Genomic DNA, 20,416 nt, shown 5'->3' on the forward strand with positions numbered 1-20,416 from the left:
TAAGTAAAAAATAAAGAAGAAATGAAAAATAAATAAAAAATTTTTAATAACGAGAAAAACTAACCCTTGTCTCTCCAAAGGTAAATCGACATCAACTAGATCAGCTGATCCTCTTGCAACATTCATTTCTAAAGGTAATCCAAGGCTAAGTCCACCAGGCTTTTTTAATGCCAGTTGTCCGACGTTCGTTCCACCCCCGGAAGCATTTCCACCAGCTTCCAGATTCAGAGTCATCTTTGGACGCGCCAGACCGCCGCCTGAAATGAGTCACGCGACAGTTAGACGCCGGTAAACTCGCCGAGCAGTAAACACCGGATCGCATCTCTTTATAGATTTTATCCAGTATATATGTATATACATACACACACACACACACACACACATATATATATATATATATATATGTATGATGAAACGATTCTCTTTCTTAACTAAATCTCAAAAGTTGCAATCAGAACAAAGATTTGTTCTCAAATATAATCTATTTGATACTATCGGACTTTAATTCTTGGAGTTTTTGATCCTTTAACAGATCATTTTTGTTATTTTTCTTTCTTTTTCTTTATAGACGTTCTTCTTTCAATCAAATATTTATCGTTATAATTAAAGATTTATCCTATGATAAAAAATATTCCTGAGGAATTCGATGATAGCTCAATGAGCTTTAACATTAGATCTGTGATGATTGTCAAATGAAAAAGAGAGAAAAAGAATGCTTGATCTATGCATTCATAAAAATTTTAAAGGATTTCTTTAATAAACGTCTTCTTCTCAATCCAAGAGTTCACATTTTTAATCAAAATCATGAATGATTGTTCGAGGATCAGAGTAAATGAAAGAATATTTTATACATTGTACAGACACGCATATATATACACACACACACATATATATATATATACATATACATGCACATATGTATACACACACACACGTATATATATATATATAGAGAGAGAGAGAAAGAGAGAGAGAGAGATAGATATAGCACGAAATTGAATTTAATAAAACAGAACAAGCTCAATCACAGTGAGTGCAGACCCGTCTGACTTCATTAATGTTTAATCATGGTGAAAATGATAGTGCGTGAGGTGAAATAAGGAATAGGTGAGGGATGTTAGAAGGTGGTAGAGACTTCGTTCAACTATTTTACTCTAAGAGTCTAAGATAAATGTATATGTTCGTACAAGAGCAAAGACCGACTATCTTTCTACTATGTATAAGGAGAATGAGATGAGAAAGAGTGATATATAGGGTCGGGACACATTAACCTCAAGTAAGAAACTAACTCGGTGTTACACCTGTCAGAGCAATTTCCTTTTACCTGCCTCATGCTACAGCCAAGAATTCAACCGTTAAGAGATTGCGCCGAACAAATGAGATTATTGCCTCGCGGAACAAACCTCTTAAAACTTTTTCTTTTAACCGCAACTTAAATCAACTTTCCCCTTTTAATTTTTTTTTTTTTTATTTTCCTTAGTTCCGGATGATAGGTAACACGTATTTACGCGTACGTCCAAATGATCACGATTTAATTTTTACTCCAATATTTCACGCGACCACATTTTTTTCCTCTTTCTCTTGTCCCTTCACACTTGTCCCTTGTTGCGTAAGTACGCTATATAGTACTAAAAGGGATTATCGCATTATCGATGACGCATTATGACGTGTTGCATATCTTCAAGCAGTAAATTCAATCTATATATGCAAAATCGTATCGTTCAAATTCGATTGTTAAAAATAACGATTGAACTTCCCGTTAAATCGTAGTATACACTTGAAAATTTTCTCTAATTTTTTTTCTCCATAATAAGCACTTAAACTTTCGTAGATCGAGCAGACGTATTGTTTTTGAAGCAACAATGCACGTAATTTCTGCAGGAATCTTAAGAGAAAATTCTAAGGTAAAAAAGTTCTAAGAACGATGGAAAGACAGAGGAAGAGAAAGAGTAAAGGAAGGGAAAGAGAGAAAGAGAAAGAAAGAGAGTTGAGAGAACTTCTTTAAGAGGGAGGAAAATCGAAATAAGAAATCTTGAGAGCATTGTCTTTTCATCAGTACGACGGTACTCGGTCTTACTTGTCCTCGACATACAATCAGAACCCTTATAGTTAGTTTCTCTTACTTTATCATACTTTTTTTTTTGCGATCAACTGACTTATCAATCCTTTTTAAATGAAAAATAAAAAGAGTTATAAAATAATTCTAATATTAAATAAAATGGGTGCAAGTAGAAATAAATTAATCGTTCGGAAAGAGTAAAAAATTTGGGCCCTTAATTTTTATTCTGTAAAAATTAAGAGTCCAAAAAGAGAGAGAAAAAAGAAGAAGAAATAGAAGGATAAAGAAAAATATTTTTCTCGCGAGAATCGTAAAAATTCTTCGGGTTTATTTCTCTTTGACATTAATTGTACCAATGTAGAATTTAAAGTAAGAATCTCCTATTGCACATACGAAAGTACCTATTAAGAAAAACGATAAAAAAAAAACGACTATAACCTTTTCTCCATTGCTCCATTGCAATCCTTAACGAAAATCAACCTTATATTCTTTCACTCTACACGTTTTTCCCGAGGTAAAAGACATCCTAAGAGAGCTCCTTATTTTCTTCTTTCCGTCGTGGACTGTTTTAATATCCGCCTATGTCAGAGATACGTCTCAATCAATTGCTTTCATTTGCTTTTCTCTCTTTCTCTTTCTCTTTCTCTCTCTCTCTCTCTCTCTCTCTCTCTCTCTCTGTCTCTGTCTCTGTCTCTCTCTCTGTCTCTCTCTCTCTCTCTCTCTCTCTCTCTTTCTTTCTTTTCTGTTTTCTTTTTTTTATTCCTTTGACCTCCCAAAGGAAATGAAAAATCGTGCACGTATTAAAACAAAAAAAAAAAAAAAGAATACAAAAAAATAAAAAGAGCATATTATACTAAAGTATTTCATTTACGTAAATATATGATATGAGAGTATATACGAATGTATGTATGTATATATGTATGAGTATACATATATAGATATATGCTCAATTTATTTCTCTCTCTCTCTCTCTCTCTCTCTCTCTCTCTCTCTCTCTTTCTCTATTTCTTTGAGAGATCACAAGATCACAAGAAGCGATACGTCTTACGATCGTTTCCTTTAAAAGTTTCGTACCAAAGCTAACAAAAAAAGAAAAAGAGGAGAGAGAGAGAGAGAGAGAGAGAGAGAGTGTCTTCTTTTATAAATTCTAAAAAAGAAAGTTCCTTTTTAACCCGCTTTGTACTCACGACCGTTTTTCTTTCTCAGTCTCTCGACCCTTTTCCAAAGAACCAAAAGACGAGGCCTTTTAAATAACAAATCAAGATTGTACGCACAATTTACAAAAGACCCTTTGATCTTCTTTTTTTTTTTTTACGAGTCACATCGTACGAGCACATCGTTTTTCTTCGGTCAGTACTTTTATGATCGACAAAATAAATCTGTTGAAAATGTAAAACAAAGGGATAGAAGTGATAAGATCGTAAAAATATGTGTTCACTTACGAATATGACATATATTTCTATAATATTGAACGTCGATTTAACGATAAATGATGAAAAACAAAAAAAAAAGAGAGAGAGAAAGAGAGAGAGAGAGAGAGAGAAAAAGAGAGGAAAAAAATGTCTAGTAAGGGCTGATATTAAAATTTTCACAAAGACCATGAAACTTCATTCCAACGTTATCGCTAGTAGTAGAGAGCCTGTTAAAATAGAAAAGTGCCATGTCTGAGAAACGCGAAGGAAGGAAGAAAGAAGAAAAAGAAAAAAAAAACCGCACATTCTTTTACGCAACAGAAGGTAAATTTCGTCTGACGGATATTCGATGCCAACGGAGACGCCTTAGGACAGTGAAAAAAGATAGGGTAGAAGGGATAGGGCCTTCCATGGCAAAATGTATTTTTTGCGAGTTTGATAAAGCAAGAGAAAGAGAAAGTAAAAGAGATAGAGATATGGGGAGAAAGAGATAGAGAGAAAGAGAGAGAGAGAGAGAGAGAGAGAGAGAGAGAGAGAGAGAGAGAAAGAGAAAAGTCTCGGGGGAAATTCAACGTCACGAAGGACACGCGGGAAATCTCACGGGCATTCGTGTCGCTCTGTTTCCATGTCCTGACGACGACGACGACGACGACGACGACGACGACGAGAAGGAACAAAAGTAAGGGAGGCGAAGAAGAAGAAGAAGAAGAAGAGGAAGAAGGAAGGGAAAAAAAAAGAAGAAAAAAAAACAAAAGGAGAAAAAAAAAAGGAAAGCGTAAAAGTAAAAGTAGATGGAGGAATCTGCATTGGAAAAAGAAGAACTTTTAATTTCCCATGAAAATCAGGACGTATGGCCGCACGATTCGTTTCGTCGAGAAGTTCGCCTACACGAGAAAGTCAAACAGCCGCTCGGAGATTCGTATTTATTGCTGTCTCGAAAGAGAAGGAAGGAAAAGGAACGAACGAGCGAACGAGCGAACGAGAGAGAGAGAGAGAGAGAGAGAGAAGAGGGATAAAATTTATGGCTAGGTAGGATTTAGTACTTCGGGAAGTACTCCATCGAAAGGAGTAATAAACGTTTGATCCCTTAAATCGTACAATTTATCTTTACAAATACAAAATAAACTGATGCTTTCGTTAATTACTTCTCATTGATAATATCTCTGCGTTTAAGAGAGAAAGAGAGAGGACGCGTTCGAATGTATCTTATTCTTAAATATGATTATACATATAAGAGATTCGTCTAGAGTGTAATTCTACTTACGTGTATCTAAATTGTTAATATTACAATACAATGGGAATAAGAATATTCAGATGTAATCGTTGAAAGCTTAATGAAATAATTAGCGTTCGTCGTTTGAATGATTCGTTTGAAATGTTGAAACTCTATGAGAATAATTATCAATTGAAGCATACGATTCCCTACTGTTACTCTTTCTCTCTCTCTCTCTCTCTCTCTCTGTCTCTGTCTCTCTTTCTCATTCTAAAGATCTTTCTTAAGGTACCATAGCTAGACTGTAGTATACTGGATGCAGCATCCGTTTCTTGAAGCCTCGATCTGTAAGTTTCTTGTGTTTCAAGAGAAAAGAAAGAGAGAAAGAGAGAAAGAGAGAGAGAGAGAGAGAGAGAGAGAGAGAGAAAGAAAGAAAGAGAAAGAGGGGGAAAGAAGGAAGTGAGAAAAGCAAGGGAGTGTTTAAAACGAGGCACAGTAACGATGGAGATTGTGAAGTTTGCAATCTAAGAAAGAAGAGAGAAATCTCTGAGGAGCTTTTTGTCCTTCACTTGAGATTCCACAAAGTTCCTTATTAGTATCGCCTTGAAATTGGTCGCAAGATAACGAGCATCTATAATGTTCGAAGAAAAGAAAGATAAAAAGAATGAAAGAAAGAAAAGGAATAAAAAAAAAAAAAAAAAAAAAAAAAGAAAGAACCACAGACACATATTACAATTCATAATTAAATTAATTTCAATATCAATTACTATTCTCGATTAAATAATTAAAAATAATATAAATATTCGATGATTCATCTGCCATTAGAAATGTAAGAAAAGAAAAAAGAAAATACGTACTATAATATAATTCTTGATTGAATTAATTTCAAAATCAATTATTTTTGATTAAATAATTAAAATGATATATTGTATCGTTTCATAAGAGAGAGAAAAAAAATGTAATGTGTAACACGTGTCGCTAACATTTTTAAAGAACTTTTTAAAATAAAACTTACCTCTCTCTTTCTCTCCCTCTCTATCTCTCTCTCTCTCTCTCTCTCTCTCTCTCTCACTTTCTTTCTTTATTTATTTCTTCTTTCTTAGAAAGAAAACGTCACGACAGATGCGTAGGCCCGTGCGAGAATATACGTGGATCTTAAAATTCTCGCCAACAGATGTTGCAGTTACACACTCCCTCCAGATTCAAGATCAAACTCGAAAGAGAGATAGAGATAGAGATAGATAGATAGAGAAGAGAGAGAGAGAGAGAAAGAGAGAGAGAGAGAGAGAGAGAGAGAGTAAGAGTAAGAGAGAGATAGAGATAGAAGTAGAGAATCACCCTCTCCCTTTTCTCGTAGTGTCTAAAACCACAGCAGCGTGCAAGGGGACGCAGCATCCCCTTATCGACGTGGTAACAAACACTTCGAGCCTGCTCGGAATGCTTGATACCTCTCGATCCTCATGAAATATGAACTACTATAGTCGAACGCGGCTGTTACCATCGAACGTATATCTATATATACATATATATATATATATATATATATATATATATATATATATATATGTATATATATATATATATATATATTGTACGGAATTACAATTTGTTGGGAGGATCAAAAACCTACTCATTCTTGAGACTTTACGTCGACATTGAACGATATATTTCTTATTTACGAAAGGATGAATTTGTTAATGCTTAATGAATACGAAGTTGTTACTGAACTTTCTTTCTCTTTTTCCTTCCTTCCTTTCTTTCTTTCTTTCTTTCTTTCTTTCTTTTTTTTTTTTTTTTTTTTTTTTTTTTTTTATCACAAATTAAGTATATAAAATATTACATTATTTCATCGTAAAGTTTCATATTAATATATTCATTGTCAGATAGAAATTTCGATCGAATAAAAGAAGAAAATATTGGAAGTATGAAGTTCGACTAATTTGAAAAAAAAAAAAGGAAAAAAAATGGAAAGGAAAGAAATCGGGTATAAAGATAATTGTTCTCGTATGGATAGATTTTAACGAGGAAGAAATAACGGAATAAGGGAAAAATTAATTAAAAACAGGAAGGGAAAAAAAGGGAAAGGAGAAATGGAACATTAACGAGAGAGTGAGAGCATCACCGAGGAAAAGAGAGAGAGAGAGAGAGAGAGAGAGAGAGAGAGAGAGAGAGAGCGCAGTACTACGATATTTACGATGTGGCGCGTAATTCGAAAAAGTTGAAAGAGGAAAGAGAGAGAGAGAGAGAGAGAGAGAGAGAGAGAGAGAGAGAGAGAGAGAGAGAGAAAAGAGAGGGAAAAAAAGGAAGGAAAAAAATAAGAAAAAAAATAAAAAAGGGAAGCGTGCCGCTTTCGTAGCCTTCCGATTCGCGAGCGGAAACAAGCCGTTAGCGAATGAAACGAGGCGAAAAGTCGAGAAAAATTGGGTCAGGAGAGTACGCTGATTTTCACGTCGGTTAAACGGAAAGGACTGGAAGAGTTTTGCAAAAGGAAGAAAAAGAAAAATGGCGAGAGAGAGAGAGAGAGAGAGAGAGAGAGAGAGAGGGAGAAGAAAAAATATCCGCAAAGCATGATGCGACGTTTGGCACTCGTTAAAAATCTCATTCAGGAAGACGAGAGGAGGGAGGAACTGGTGGACGAGGAGAAGAGTGGTGAGAAGGAAGGGTAGAAAAAGAAGGAGTCTATGAAGATTAGAAATCTCGAGTTGGATCGCGTAAAATGCGACACTTTGGATACGTACCAAACGATTTTAACGACGGCAACGAACAGAGTCAGTCAGCCACTCTCTCTCTCTCTCTCTCTCTCCCTCCCTCTCTCTCTCTCTCTCTGTCGTATTTGCGAGTAGCTGCGACAAAATTGCAATTTCTTCAACAACGTAGGACGAGCATAAGAGTGTATGTGTGTTTGTGTTCATGCTTGGAAACCGACGCTCTACGAAAAGCACTTAAACTGAGTGTACGTATGTACGTACGTATATATGTGTGTATGTATGTTAGTATATATGTATTTACTGCTTGCGTTTACGCGTCGATATTTTCCTCATATGAAAAGGGGGAGAGAGAGGAAGAGGGCAAAAGAGAGAGGGAGAGAGAGAGAGAGAGAGAGAGGTGTGCTTGGGGTGGGAAAAAGCGCACGATATTATTCGCTTACTTGGCTTTTATACATTTTATTTCGTTCAACTTAGGTATGTTCCACGTCGTGCAATGACGTCGTCCGAGCAAAAAGGTCGGAATTATTAAACGAATCGCTTTGTTGAGCGTTTACACATTTACGACGTTGTTAATAAAAATCAAAAATATGAGCGACAAAAAGAAAAATGAAAACAAAAGAGGAGTGGAGAGAGCGAGGAGAGAAACGGGGAAAAAAAAAAGAAATAAACGAAGCCAAAGATTTCGATTTCATGGAGAACGAAAAATGTTGCCGAACTTTTTAACTTCGGTATACTATTAAAATAGTTTTTTGTTTTTTGTTTTTTTTTTGTTTTTTTTTTTTTTTGAAGCGTTATTTGCAAACATTTTTCTTTCTCTCTCTCTTTTTTTTTTTTTTTCATCGGTCTTATAATTTTTTTAACGACGCAAACGACCTCGCTCGCGATCCTTCCTTCCATCCTTTCTTCTCCTTATTCCTCTTCCTTTTTCACACATCTTCTCCTACGTAAACGCGACGCGCGTTAATTAAAATTTTGCGGTAATAGCAACGCACATTCCATGATGGTTTAATTTCCATCTACGGATTCGTTAAACAGAGAAAACGGACGACGTTGTTTTATCGATTAAGATTAAATCCGATCTCGCGGTAATTAACATGAAATTTTACTTTTCTTCGACGATCCTTGAAAAATGAGTCGGACGTTATATCGATACTCTAAAAAAAAAAAAAAAAAAAAAGAAAGAAAGAAAGAAAAAAGAGGAGAAAAAAACGAATCACAATCTTTCTTAACTATTATTTCACGCATGAAGATCAAAATGAATCATTAAAAATGGAGCAAAAAAAAGGCCAGTCCTCGAAGTCGACATTCCTAACGTAAAAATATAAAATAATAACGTGAAACGCTATCCAACATGAAATTTTACTTTCTTCGAGGTTCCTGAAAAATGAATGGCACGTTATCCTGATCCTCTAAAAAAGAAAAGAAAAAGAAAAAGAAAAAAAAAAAACTACATCACTATTTATCTATATTACATTACTACATTACTGCTATCTCATTCCTATCAAAAAATCTAAACAAATCATAATAAAAATAAAAACGTGAGACGGTTACTAACGGCGGGAAATTTTACTTCCTTCGAGAAGAACCTTAAATATAAATGGACTGTTGTCCTTTAAAAATTATTATTTATTATTATTTATATGCATCACATTACGTCCTTACTTATTATTTTATGCATGAAGATCTGAACGAATCGTTTTCAAAAAAAAAAAAAAAAAAAAAAAAATAAAGAAAAAAAAAACCGAAAAGGAATAGATAAAAAAAAAAAAAGAAAAATAAAAAACACAAAGGAATAAGAAACAAAAAGAGCTAGTCGAGGTCGTTAGTTTAAAGGGGGGAGATAAAAAAAGGAAAAAAGAAAAGAGAAAAAAAACGAAAATAAAAAAGAAGGCGGTATAGAGATGGCACAACCGGTTGGAACAATAAAAATTCCAAGGGCGAGGAGAAACAAAACGAATGATCCTTCGGCGGGATTTCACGAAACTTCGCAAATCTTTTTCCGACTGGCTTCAACCGAGCGAACTATACAAGAGGGTTGGGGGGGACGAGAGACACTAGCAAGTAAGTACGATGTCTTCGTTTTTGCTAGAGCCATTTCTCTCTTTCTCTCTCTCACCTCTCTCACTTCCACCCCGTTAACGATCGCCCTTACGATAGGGAGGAAACGTTAAAGAAGGAATACTTCTCTCTTCACGGTCGTTAAATCCTCCCAGGACCGAACTCGTGATTCGTGGGAATATCAATTTTCACGCTTACAAAATTTATCGATTTATTTACGATTAATCCGAAACGTATGTATCTCAATTATACATATATACATTTATAAATATCCGTTTTTTGTAATTATCGATTTAACGAAGATAATGTTATATCAATTGGATTTGGAATAAAATTTTTATTTTTTATTTCAATTCTTTTTCTTCCCCCTTTTTTTTTTAATATTCTTCAAATTTAAATTTAGATTTAAATGAAGATCATATCGTAGTTAATAAAGATCATCATTTCGTAATAATGATCTTTATAATTTCTTTATTCGTTTATCTCTTTCTCTTTCTTATCGTTCGTCTAAGTCAATAACATTCAACGTGGCGTGAAGGTGGTTCATTCGGTCTCTCTTTTTCTCTCTCTTTTTTTTTCTTTCAAAGAAGCTTCTTTCTTTCAACACTTTGTTACGTTCTTCCGAGTCACTATTCTTCTTTCTAACGAAAGACGCGGTTCATCTACTTTCGAGAAAAAGAACTATACCGTCTGGTTCGTAGCGAATACTTCCTAAGGGAAGGAAAAGTAACAAGAAAAGAAACAAGAGAGAAAGAGGGAGGGAAGAAGAAGAAGAAGAAGAAGAAGAAGAAGAAGAAGAAGAAGAAGAAAGATATCATCCTTGACCGAATAAAAAAGAGAATATTTTTGTCACTCGAAATGAACGGATTGTCGGAATCGTCAAAATGAAAATAATCCGAAGTAGAAGTAAATAGAGCGTAATATAATATTTCCGATATTGCCAATGTACAATGTACAATATTGTACACAAGTATGTGTATATGTCTATATGTACGTACGTATGTACGTATGTATGGACACAGACACGCACAAACACACATGTAACAATACGGTTTACGTGTCTACATGTAGAGTAAAAATAGAGAGCTCAGGAGGTAGACGGTGTGGCGAGAGCTTTAAGCTCAGTCTCCATCTCTTTCTCTTTCTTTCTTTCTTTCTCTCTCTCTCTCTCTCTCTCTCTCTCTCTCTCTCATCTATCGTAGAGAATTGTAGACGCGCAAGCAAGCAAGCAAGCTGGGTGCTTTTGTCTGAAAGCACAATGCAAGAACCGACCTCCTTCCGGGCTGGGCGTCCGTCATAGACCATGGTTGAAAATATAAAAAGAAGGATGAGAAGAGAAGGGAAAGGAAAAGGAGAAAGGGAAGGAAAAAAAGAAGGATAGAGAAGGTAAAAAGGAGAGAGAGGAAAAAAGATAGAAAGAGAGAGAGAATAGGTGTTTCTGGTCGAGCTGGACCACAACAGCAAAACAACCAACAAACAAGCACATCACCATCATAACCACCAATCAACATCGTTTAACTCGAATCGTAGAATTATTTTTGTCTACACTCAACGAATCTTAAGTTTTTCTTTCTCTTAAACGTTACTACGAACTAAATACTATAATACAAATAATCTATTAAAATTCTGAAGATTGTTTGTTTCTTATAATCTATATCTTTAATACGACCTAAATATTAAGATAAATAATGATTTATTAAACGTCGTTGGTTAAACACTTTCTCTCTCTCTCTCTCTCTCTCTCTCTCTCTCTCTTTATATTAATTAGAAATGTGATAAGATTTATGGATGAGAACGAATGTTCTTAATTCGCCAACAGATCTATTTTTTTCTTTCTCGTACAAAACCGACCAATGAGTAAGCGAAAGTTTATCGAAGAGAAAGAGAGGGAAAGAAGGAGAAGGAGAGAGAGAGAGAAAGAGGGAGAGAGACAGAGAGAAAGAAAAGGAGGAACAAATCGGTTCTCTAGCAAGGTGCTCCGTCATCGCTTCTAAATCTTTGGATCGGTCAAGATGGGATTACGATGATCGACGATCCCTTCCTCGCCATTAGCAAACTAATAAAGCAGCTTTGCCTTTAACAACAACGTTGGAGACAACAACGTTCGAGCTAACGCAAGAAACGAATCGATCTATCAAACTCATCGTCGTCGAGATAACTTTAGCAGCTCCTTTGGTTTTTTCACGTGAACAAAAAAAAGAAAAGAAAAAAGAAAAAAGAACAGAAGAAGAAGAAAAAAGAGAAAGAGGGAGAACACATAATCGACAACACTTCGACTCTTAGAGAAAGAAGATAAAATGAGATAAAAGAAAAAGAGAGGGGGAAGAAAAAGGAAGAAAATACGACAAGGGTCGAATTGTTTCTCAAAAAAATTTTGCTAAGAAAATAATATTTTTTTTTTTTTCAGTAATCTCTTTTTCTTTCTATTTCTCTTTTTTTATTTTTTTTTTTTTTTTTTTTTTTAAATATTCGATGAGTTTATACTTTGTCGATAATTTTCTTAACGAACGAAAATTGTTACTTCGATACGAAACTTCATTCAACTTTCATTACTACGTCATATTATATGCCTTTACAATCGATTATATTATATATCATAAAGGATCTCGTTATATCTTTATTAATATTAAATTTACTAATGTTACTCCTCTATTATCGACTTGTACGAATATATCCCATACTGAGGATTGAAACGAAGGAACTGTAAAAATTTTATTTCAAAAGAAAAAAAGAAAAAATAACAATGGATTATTCATTAAGCTTACGAATATTGAATCTAATCTTGAAGGAAAAATACAAAAATTAATATTATCATTACGATTAGAGATTCAATTATTTACATTTATGTATATTGCTTCGATTTAACATTTTTAATAATTGACGATAAATATTTTGTAAAACAATCGATAAGTGTATACGAATATTTTTATTCGTTATATTAAATGTTATTATGAATTAAATGTCAGGTAGACGCATTCGTCTAGATTCATTAATATTTTATTATAAATATTGATCGAGTGTTTTGTAAAAATATTCATTCAATAAATATATAGATAAATAAAAGTAAACAAGTTTAAGACACTTCAACTTTAACGTTGCAATTTGTTGGGGGATAAATAAAAAATTTTTATATGATATCTTATAAAAAATATACGAGAACGTATTATCGAAAAGAGAGACGAAGATGGAAGATCGTATATGATCCTTTCCGAAATCTGTTCTCGATCACGTGCTAACAGCTACGTTGAAAGCCAGAACGACGACGAGCTTTTTTTCCTCGTCTTCAGTTTTTCTCTTCTCGACTCGCGCCCTCTTCAAAAAGTAATTTACGGATCCAAATCGGGCAACATCCATCAGACGAGAAGAAATATATCCCGTCCTTCGATACGAACGCAGCTGACTGTTCCTTAAGCTCAACTAACGCGAACGAGAAAGAGGAAAATCACGAAACGATTCTTCTTTCTGTTTCTTCATTCGTCAAAGTTAATATGTGGCGTGTTAGGAATTCTTATCGACTCGCTTTTTTTTACCTTCTTTTTTTTTTAACATTTCTCTCGATGATTAATACCGATCAATGTAAGTTAAGATTCATTTTTTTTTTTTTTTTTTTTTTTTTTTTTTTTTTTTTTTTTTTTTTTTTTTTTTTTTTTTTATGAATTCAAATAAAACGACATACGCATGCGTTACATGTACTTTCTATTTTATAAATAAAAAAAAAAAATAAATAAATAAGAAAAAAAAATCGAACTATTGAAACACAAAGTGTGTATCTGATAAAAAATAAAGATTAATTTTTTTGTAAACGACGTTATGTACGTAAACGTTATGTGTACTTTCTATTTAAACAAAAACAAAAACAAAAACAAAAAAAAAAAAAAAAAGAAAAAGAATTACATCATCAACCTTTGAATTCATTCCTCAATAATTCGATATCGATTATTATTCGCCCACTTTTTTTTCTTTTTTTTTTTTCTTTTTTTGTTGCCCGCCGTTTGTTAGAGAATTCGCGTCCCGTGGTTATCGAAAGTCCCGAGAGTTTTATCATTTATCGCCGCGTGGCTACGAACAAACGGGAACCTCTCTCGTTTTATCTATTCTCAACCCTCTCACTATCTCTGTCTCGTTCTACTTCTCTTCTCGTCCCTTTCTCTCTGTGTGTGCATCTATCTTGTTAGCAAAAGCCGAGAAACGGAACTCACTCGACCGTAGGTGGCCGATATCGAAGAGTTTCGAGTTCGCAACAATACCAGAGTTCTACCAACCGAAATACATTTTCGTTATTCATTACAGACGAAACAGGAAATACGATTGAATTAAACGAGGATATTAAATTTTATCGAGGAAATGAAAAATCAAAAGCAATCCTACGAAGAATAATCTAATGAAATAATCCAAACATTTTTGCACACTAATCGTATCATAAAAACATCAGGATATATTGGTAAAGAAAAAAAAAGACAAGTATTAATACATCGACAGACAGAGAGAGAGAGAGAGAGAGAGAGAGAGAGAGAGAGAGAGAGAGAGAGAGAGAGAGAGAGAGAGAGAACGGAAAGGCCATCTTATGTTAGCAGAAAACAGATTTATGAAGCATTCGTGCTTTTATCGACACTTTAGGAAGTACTATAAAAATATACTACAACATCTCGCTCTCTCTCTTTTTTTCTCATTCTTTCATACCATTTGACTCTCCCCGTCTCTATCACTCATACGTATGTACGTAAAACACCATACTCGATATAGTATAGACTCGGATACTGCGGTATTTACCATCCCCTCGATCGACTCTCCCTTTCTGTCTATCCAACTATCTCTCTCTCCCTCTCTCTCTCTCTCTCTCTCTCTCTCTCTCTCTCTCTATATATATATATATATATATATATATTACACACACATATACACACATCTCCATCTCTTTCTCTATAACGCCAGTTTAGCCTGTGGGCGATGGCTATGCGCGCGAGCTTGCATTAGAGCTTTCCCAATTTGGTGGGGTGAACGATAGAATAGGGTAAGTACAGAAGGGTAGACAAGAGGCGTTCAAACTATCGTTCGATTCCGAGGATGGCGACGCCGGGCCTCGAGGTAAAACGGGGTAAAAGGGTGAGAGCGATGGTGAGGGTGAGGATGAGAGGGAAGAAGAAGGTGTGAGGTACACCACACGCTGGACCACAGTTGAGACTTAATCGTTTGACTAATGCAACCTAACGCTTCTTGCTAAACTGCATATTTAATGCTCTTATTCTTCTACGATAAAATTTCATTTTTTCTTCTTTTTTTTTTCTTTTTTATTATATTAAACATTTTATCACGAATTTAAATCGTCAATTTCGAAATATTTTTCTTCTCTTTGGAAAATGTCGTGATTTTTGAGGAAAAATAAAATTCTTTTCTTTTCTTTTTCTTCTCTTTTTTTACGGACACTGCGACTCAAGAAAGAGAAAAAGAGAGAGAGAGAGAGAGAGAGAGAGAGAGAGAGAGAGAGAACCACCCTATTCATTTAGCCCTTCCAGCGGAATAGGTAATTAAAATTTTTTAAGGCGATAATATGTAAGAGTTTTACCCCGCGCAAGCTTGTAAACCAAATGGTGTGTTGGTAACATTAAATATTTGGCCGTTCTGTAAAGGTACTGAAGGTTTTAAGTGAGGCTTAACGATGTTAGTCCCTGTCTGGAAGGTTCATAACGATCAGCATCAAATTACGGTATCCCTCTTGGTTCTGGTGAGTACTTAACTCACCTCGAGCTACCCAAAAGTACGACGTTTTTATCACTTTAATGGTGAGACACTTGATTAACGAGAGACGAGCCCGTTACCGAAGTGTCTTGCGGCTTCGCCTTGACGTTAAGCTAATCGTTTAAAAAGAAGACCTCTGATAAAACTTCATCATAGCCACTTGCTTTACAAAAGGAGATTATGATGACTCGTCTCATTTTTTTTCTGTTCTTCTCTTTCTCTCTTTCTCTCTTTCTCTTTTTTTTTTTTGTCTTTCCTTAAAGGAGATTAATCCGAGTTTAGTCTAAACCTAAATTCTTTGGCATTAAAAATATCGCCTTACATATATAACTTCTATATAATAAAAAGATGACTCACCAAATAGAGCAGATGGTTCGACGTCGCGTACCGATAAACTCGAAGAAGCTTGTGATGCACTAGATTCGGTGCTTTGAGTGCACCTAAGTCTCCTTCTAAGTTTTGGCATGTCAAAGGGCAAATCTCTCAAATCGACACTTGTCGCGCTACCAGATGTTGTTGCATCCTGTTGCATGAGCAATCTTCTTCTACGAAGTTTTGGCATGTCAAACGGCAAATCGGATAATTCCGGCTCATTATCGACTATATTGATATTATCCAATTGGGGTTTTACCAGGTGAAAACCAAAGGGCTTGCACTTGATACCGGCTCGGGACTCGATAGAAATACCACTGTCGGAGCCTTGTATTTCTGCATCTCCGGAAGACGACGATTGGAGAGCTAAATTAATCAGATTCTTGTTTTGAGGAGTTCGTCTCTTTTTAAAGGACGTGTCCATGGGAGACGTGACGGAATTTGTATTTGTGTTGGCTGCATTGGTATTTGTATTCGTATTAGTGTTGGTATTGTTGGTAAGCATAACGTTATTTTCAGTGGTAATGTTTTCCTCGGGCGATGCCTTTTGAGAATTATTATTACGATTGTTGTCCGAGGTCTCAGAGGCTGGTTCCTGCGAGGACTTGTCAGAAATAGGCGAAAGTATATGAAGTTTATTGGCATGATGCGTCAGGAAGCCCGTTAAAGATGGCTGTTGATGATGATGATGATGATGATAACAATTTGTACCACCGCTGTCGGAGCTATGAGAACTTAGACTGGTACTGTGACGACTTTCCGAGCTGCTCGTAGATCGATTACCTTCGCTGGTGCTGCTTCTCAAAGACTCCATACTACCGCCGCTACTACTAGTTGCCATACTTTCGGTACTGGAATATCCAGCTCTGCGCCTGCTGTTACGTAATTTGAATTCCAAAAGGCCAGCCTCCCTTCTTGGACGTGCAAGGTCACTCTCAGCTTCGTGAGGCCTACCCTTGAACTCCATGATGGGTTTGCTCTCGCGTATCAAACTTCTTGGACGTTGTCTCTCGTCTCTTGGCCTGCTCTTGAACTCGAGAATAAGTTCCTTGTCGAAACGGCGGCCTTGAGATGACTCGACGTTTTCCTGAACGAAGTTCTTAGGTCGGCTTTTGATCTCTAAAATGCTGCCCTCGCTACTTTGAGGAGAATCCTTGGCACGTAACGTAGACTTCACGGGTAGTCTCATGTCCTTCAAACGTGGATGATCCGGTTGGGATGGCAAATTTGGTGCGCTGCGTATGTTCAGCAATAGGTGATCGCGATTCCCATGAAATTTCGCGGGTAAGGGTGCCGTTGATGGCGGCGAGGGTGTATAACCTCTCGCAGGAAGTCTCGGCGAGCCAGTTTTTTCATCGCTCGAGTTTATCTGGAGGGATTCGATATCCTGGGACAGAGTCGAAATATTGTCTGATTGTTGTTGTTGTTGTTGTTGATGCTGCTGCTGTTGTTGTTGTTGTTGTTGTTGTTGCTGAAGACGGCTCGGAATTGGTTTTGGGCGGAGAAGTACGACTTTGCGTCGATGGTCTTTGCTCGAATGCGGTTGACCAGCGTAAGGAATTTGTTGTTGCTGTTGTTGTTGCTGCTGTTGCTGTTGTTGTTGCAGCTGTTGTTGTTGTTGCTGTTGTTGTTGTTGCTGCTTCGACGTGTCGGTCGACGAACTCGTTCGACTCACAGCTAAAGCGCTACTGCTTCTTATCTGGTTTATTAAACAGAAAAAAAGAATAGAAAAAAGAGGAAAAAGCTTATGATTATTCACTGCTATCGAATAAAGTGATATGTATATGTGTATATATATATATATATATATATATATATGTATATGTATTAAATCGTGTACAACTTACTTGGGAATGCAGTACCGGATGATTGGTAACTCGATCGAGATCGTCTAGGTCGTCGTCAGAACGATTGACCTTGCAATCGAAGGCTGTCTCATAGAGATGACGTTGCCTCGCCATCTCTTCCTCGTCTTCCTCCAAACCAGCCACCACCACCACCTCCTCCTCCTCCTCCTCCTCCTCCTCCTCTTCCTCGTCCTCCCCCTCCACGTCGTCCTCGTCCTCCACCAGAATCGGCTGTGGATCTATTCTTCTGGCACGTCGTAATTTCCGCGGTGCTGTCTGATGATGATGATGATGGTGATAGTGGTGATGATGATGATGAAGAAGTTGCTGCTGCTGTTGCTGTTGCTGCTGTTGCGTTTGCTGTTGTTGCCGCGTAGTCTGCGGCTGTCGTCGATCTAGCTCATCCTCTTCTTCCTCGGCTGATGCGACGCACGTACAAACGGTACTCGGAAGATCATGGCTCAGCAGCCTAGGCGGAGGCATGAGTGTGTGAACCCACTCCGTGATGATGCACGATGAGAGGATCTCGCTGTTTCTATCTGGGACAGCATGCTCGCTCCCCGATGTGGGGCTCACTAGATCTTGATTCTGATAATTCTGTTGCTGTTGCTGTTGGGGATGCTGTTGCTGTTGTCCTTTTTGCTGTAGTCCCCCCTGTTGCTGTTGATAATGCTGCTGCTGTTGCTGTTGCTGTTGCTGCTGATATTGATGCTGTTGTTGATGAGGCGAATAGGGACCCCCATCACCCGCCAGAGAATTTCTCTTCGGTATACCGGGTGTTCTCGAACGTTCCTCAGGCACGTCGAGGCTCACACTCTTTCTATATTTACTCGGTTGTGATCTTATCGGCTGTTCCGGTACTTTGAAGAGATCACCATAATAATACGGCGACGGATGACGAGCAGGTTGATTGGAATCCGTAGAGGATTGATCAGCGAGATGTACTAACGCAACGCAATCAACGAGTACACCATCGGTAGATAGTGGCCTGTCGCTTTCTACTGAAGCAGCTCGTAACGAGCTCGACGCGTGCAAACTGTTCTTACGTTTTCTAGCACCAGTGAAACGTTCCTCGGCGATCTCATCCTCGCAAGACGATCCAGAAGCCGATGGATCTGAAAGAAAAAAAGAAAAGAAAAGAGAGAAATAAAAAGGAAAGATGAAAGCTGACAGAAAAAAAAAAGCTTGCAATCAAATGATCCCGATAATTCGAGCAACGAGACGTTCATAATTGAGCGTTTGCCTCGAGAAGAGGACTTCTGCTCGATAACAAGAAAATGGCTATCGTCCATCGTGATGGGACAAAAAACAGGGGAGAGGGGGGTGGAAGAGGGAAGTTCGAAATTTAAATAGGAGGGTGCGTATATATAACGAGGGTAAAAAAAAAGAAAGAGAAAAAGGAAAAAAAAACAGAAGAAAAGCTCTCGTAGTAGCAGGCAAGCAAGGTAAAATGGTACACGAGATTTTCATAATCGTTTCATCGTGACTCGTGATAGCCAGCAAGAGAGAAAGAGGGAAAGAGAGAGTGAGAGGACACTTAGGAAAAGCGAAATTGCCGTGAAACGATGGGTCCTCTTCTCCTTAAAAATCACTTTCTTCTACGATGGGATATTACGGGTAATGGTTTCTGGTCTCTTCCACTTTCTCCCTCGTTCGTTCGTTCGTTCGTTCGTTCATTGGTTCGTTCGTTCGTTCGTTCGTTCGTTCGTTCGTTCATTCTTTCTTTCTTTTTATTTTTTTTCTTTTTTTTTCTACGTGTATCGTACTCAACGCTCGGTCGGCTGTTTTCCTTCCTTTCTTTGCCATAACTTAATTCCAATGACACTCAGTTTGCGATCACGTCACCAACATCCACGCGAATACATGTACACACGTAGAACGAAACACCCTCTCAACAGACGGTGAGAAATAGATCGCTTTAGGAGGAGCCGCAAAATTGCATGGACACCCGGTACACATTATACCTTTGGCATACTATATACCAAGCCAGTAGTGATAGGTGAAAGGAGTGGAGATAATGGGCGCATTATGCTCGAACGGAGGGATACCCGTTAGAATCCTTCTTGCGAGGAGTCTGGAGAGAGTAGTCGCGGTGACGCTATAAACCATAACCTGCCTCTGACAGAATACGCCATTGCAGATATATATATATATATAGTGTATATGCATGTGTGTCTATACGTATATATATAGATATATATATAATGGAAAACTTTATCCCATTGAAATAAAGGGGATCAAAATTATTATCTTATCGAGTGTTCTGGTATTATAAACCGAACAAATTTACTGATAATATTTAATCAATAAATAACGACAGATAAAACTCTTCGTTTAAAGATTTCTCATATAATACTCGTTAAATAATTATAAAAAAAGAAAAAAAAATCTTATCTGATGTATTCATCAAAAAAAAAAAAAAAAGAAAACAAACAAACAAACAAACAAACAAACAAACACATTGATTATCTCTTTTAACATTATCATTCGTTTCTATTATTCCTCTGTTTATACAGAGATAAGAGTCTCGAATTATTACGTACCAAACGGATATCAGGATTTAATATGTAAAATTTTATATACATTGTTCTCATTGTTCCTTTTGTTATTGTTGTTGTTTATAAATCGTCCGAATAAACAGAGAAGAATCGTAGGTATTTATTTGGATGCTTTAACGATCCCATGAGTTCTAACACCGACACGTTCTTAAACTACAGGACTACAATGAAATCACGAAATGCGGAATGAGAAATTAATATCTATGTTGAATGAATAAACTCACAAATTTATTACAAGAGACTCGTTTCTCTTTTAACGAATAACGAACATCAACGTCGTTTTAATCACATTTTCATTCTCTTTCCCTCTCTCTCTTTCTCTCTCTCTCTCACTCTCTCTCTCTCTCTCTCTCTCTGTTTTTTGATACTCGTCCAAGTTTCTTCCACCTCTTTAACGTTCCTTTTTCTCATTTATTCTCACGAACTTACAGAGTTCCTCATCGCAAATGATAA

General features: G+C 36.6%; 1 protein-coding gene across 5 annotated transcripts in view; it reads right to left on the reverse strand.

The window, feature by feature from the left end:
- Positions 1 to 20,416, reverse strand: part of LOC124950734 (dual specificity protein kinase splA) — a 183,996-nt gene that overhangs the window by 6,084 nt on the left and 157,496 nt on the right. For all 5 annotated transcript variants that reach the window (XR_007101426.1, XM_047497911.1, XM_047497913.1 and 2 more), the window contains 3 exons: positions 17,406 to 18,520; positions 15,544 to 17,257; positions 65 to 257 (listed from right to left, as the gene is read on the reverse strand). Coding sequence is in view for 4 of the 5 variants with exons in the window: in XM_047497911.1 (XP_047353867.1) it covers positions 65 to 257; positions 15,544 to 17,257; positions 17,406 to 18,520 (3,022 nt within the window). In the remaining variant the exon portion in view is untranslated. The remainder of the gene's footprint in view (positions 1 to 64; positions 258 to 15,543; positions 17,258 to 17,405; positions 18,521 to 20,416) is intronic.

The sequence above is a fragment of the Vespa velutina genome, chromosome 7 (assembly GCF_912470025.1).
Source record: "Vespa velutina chromosome 7, iVesVel2.1, whole genome shotgun sequence".
In the NCBI taxonomy this organism is placed as follows: domain Eukaryota; kingdom Metazoa; phylum Arthropoda; class Insecta; order Hymenoptera; family Vespidae; genus Vespa; species Vespa velutina.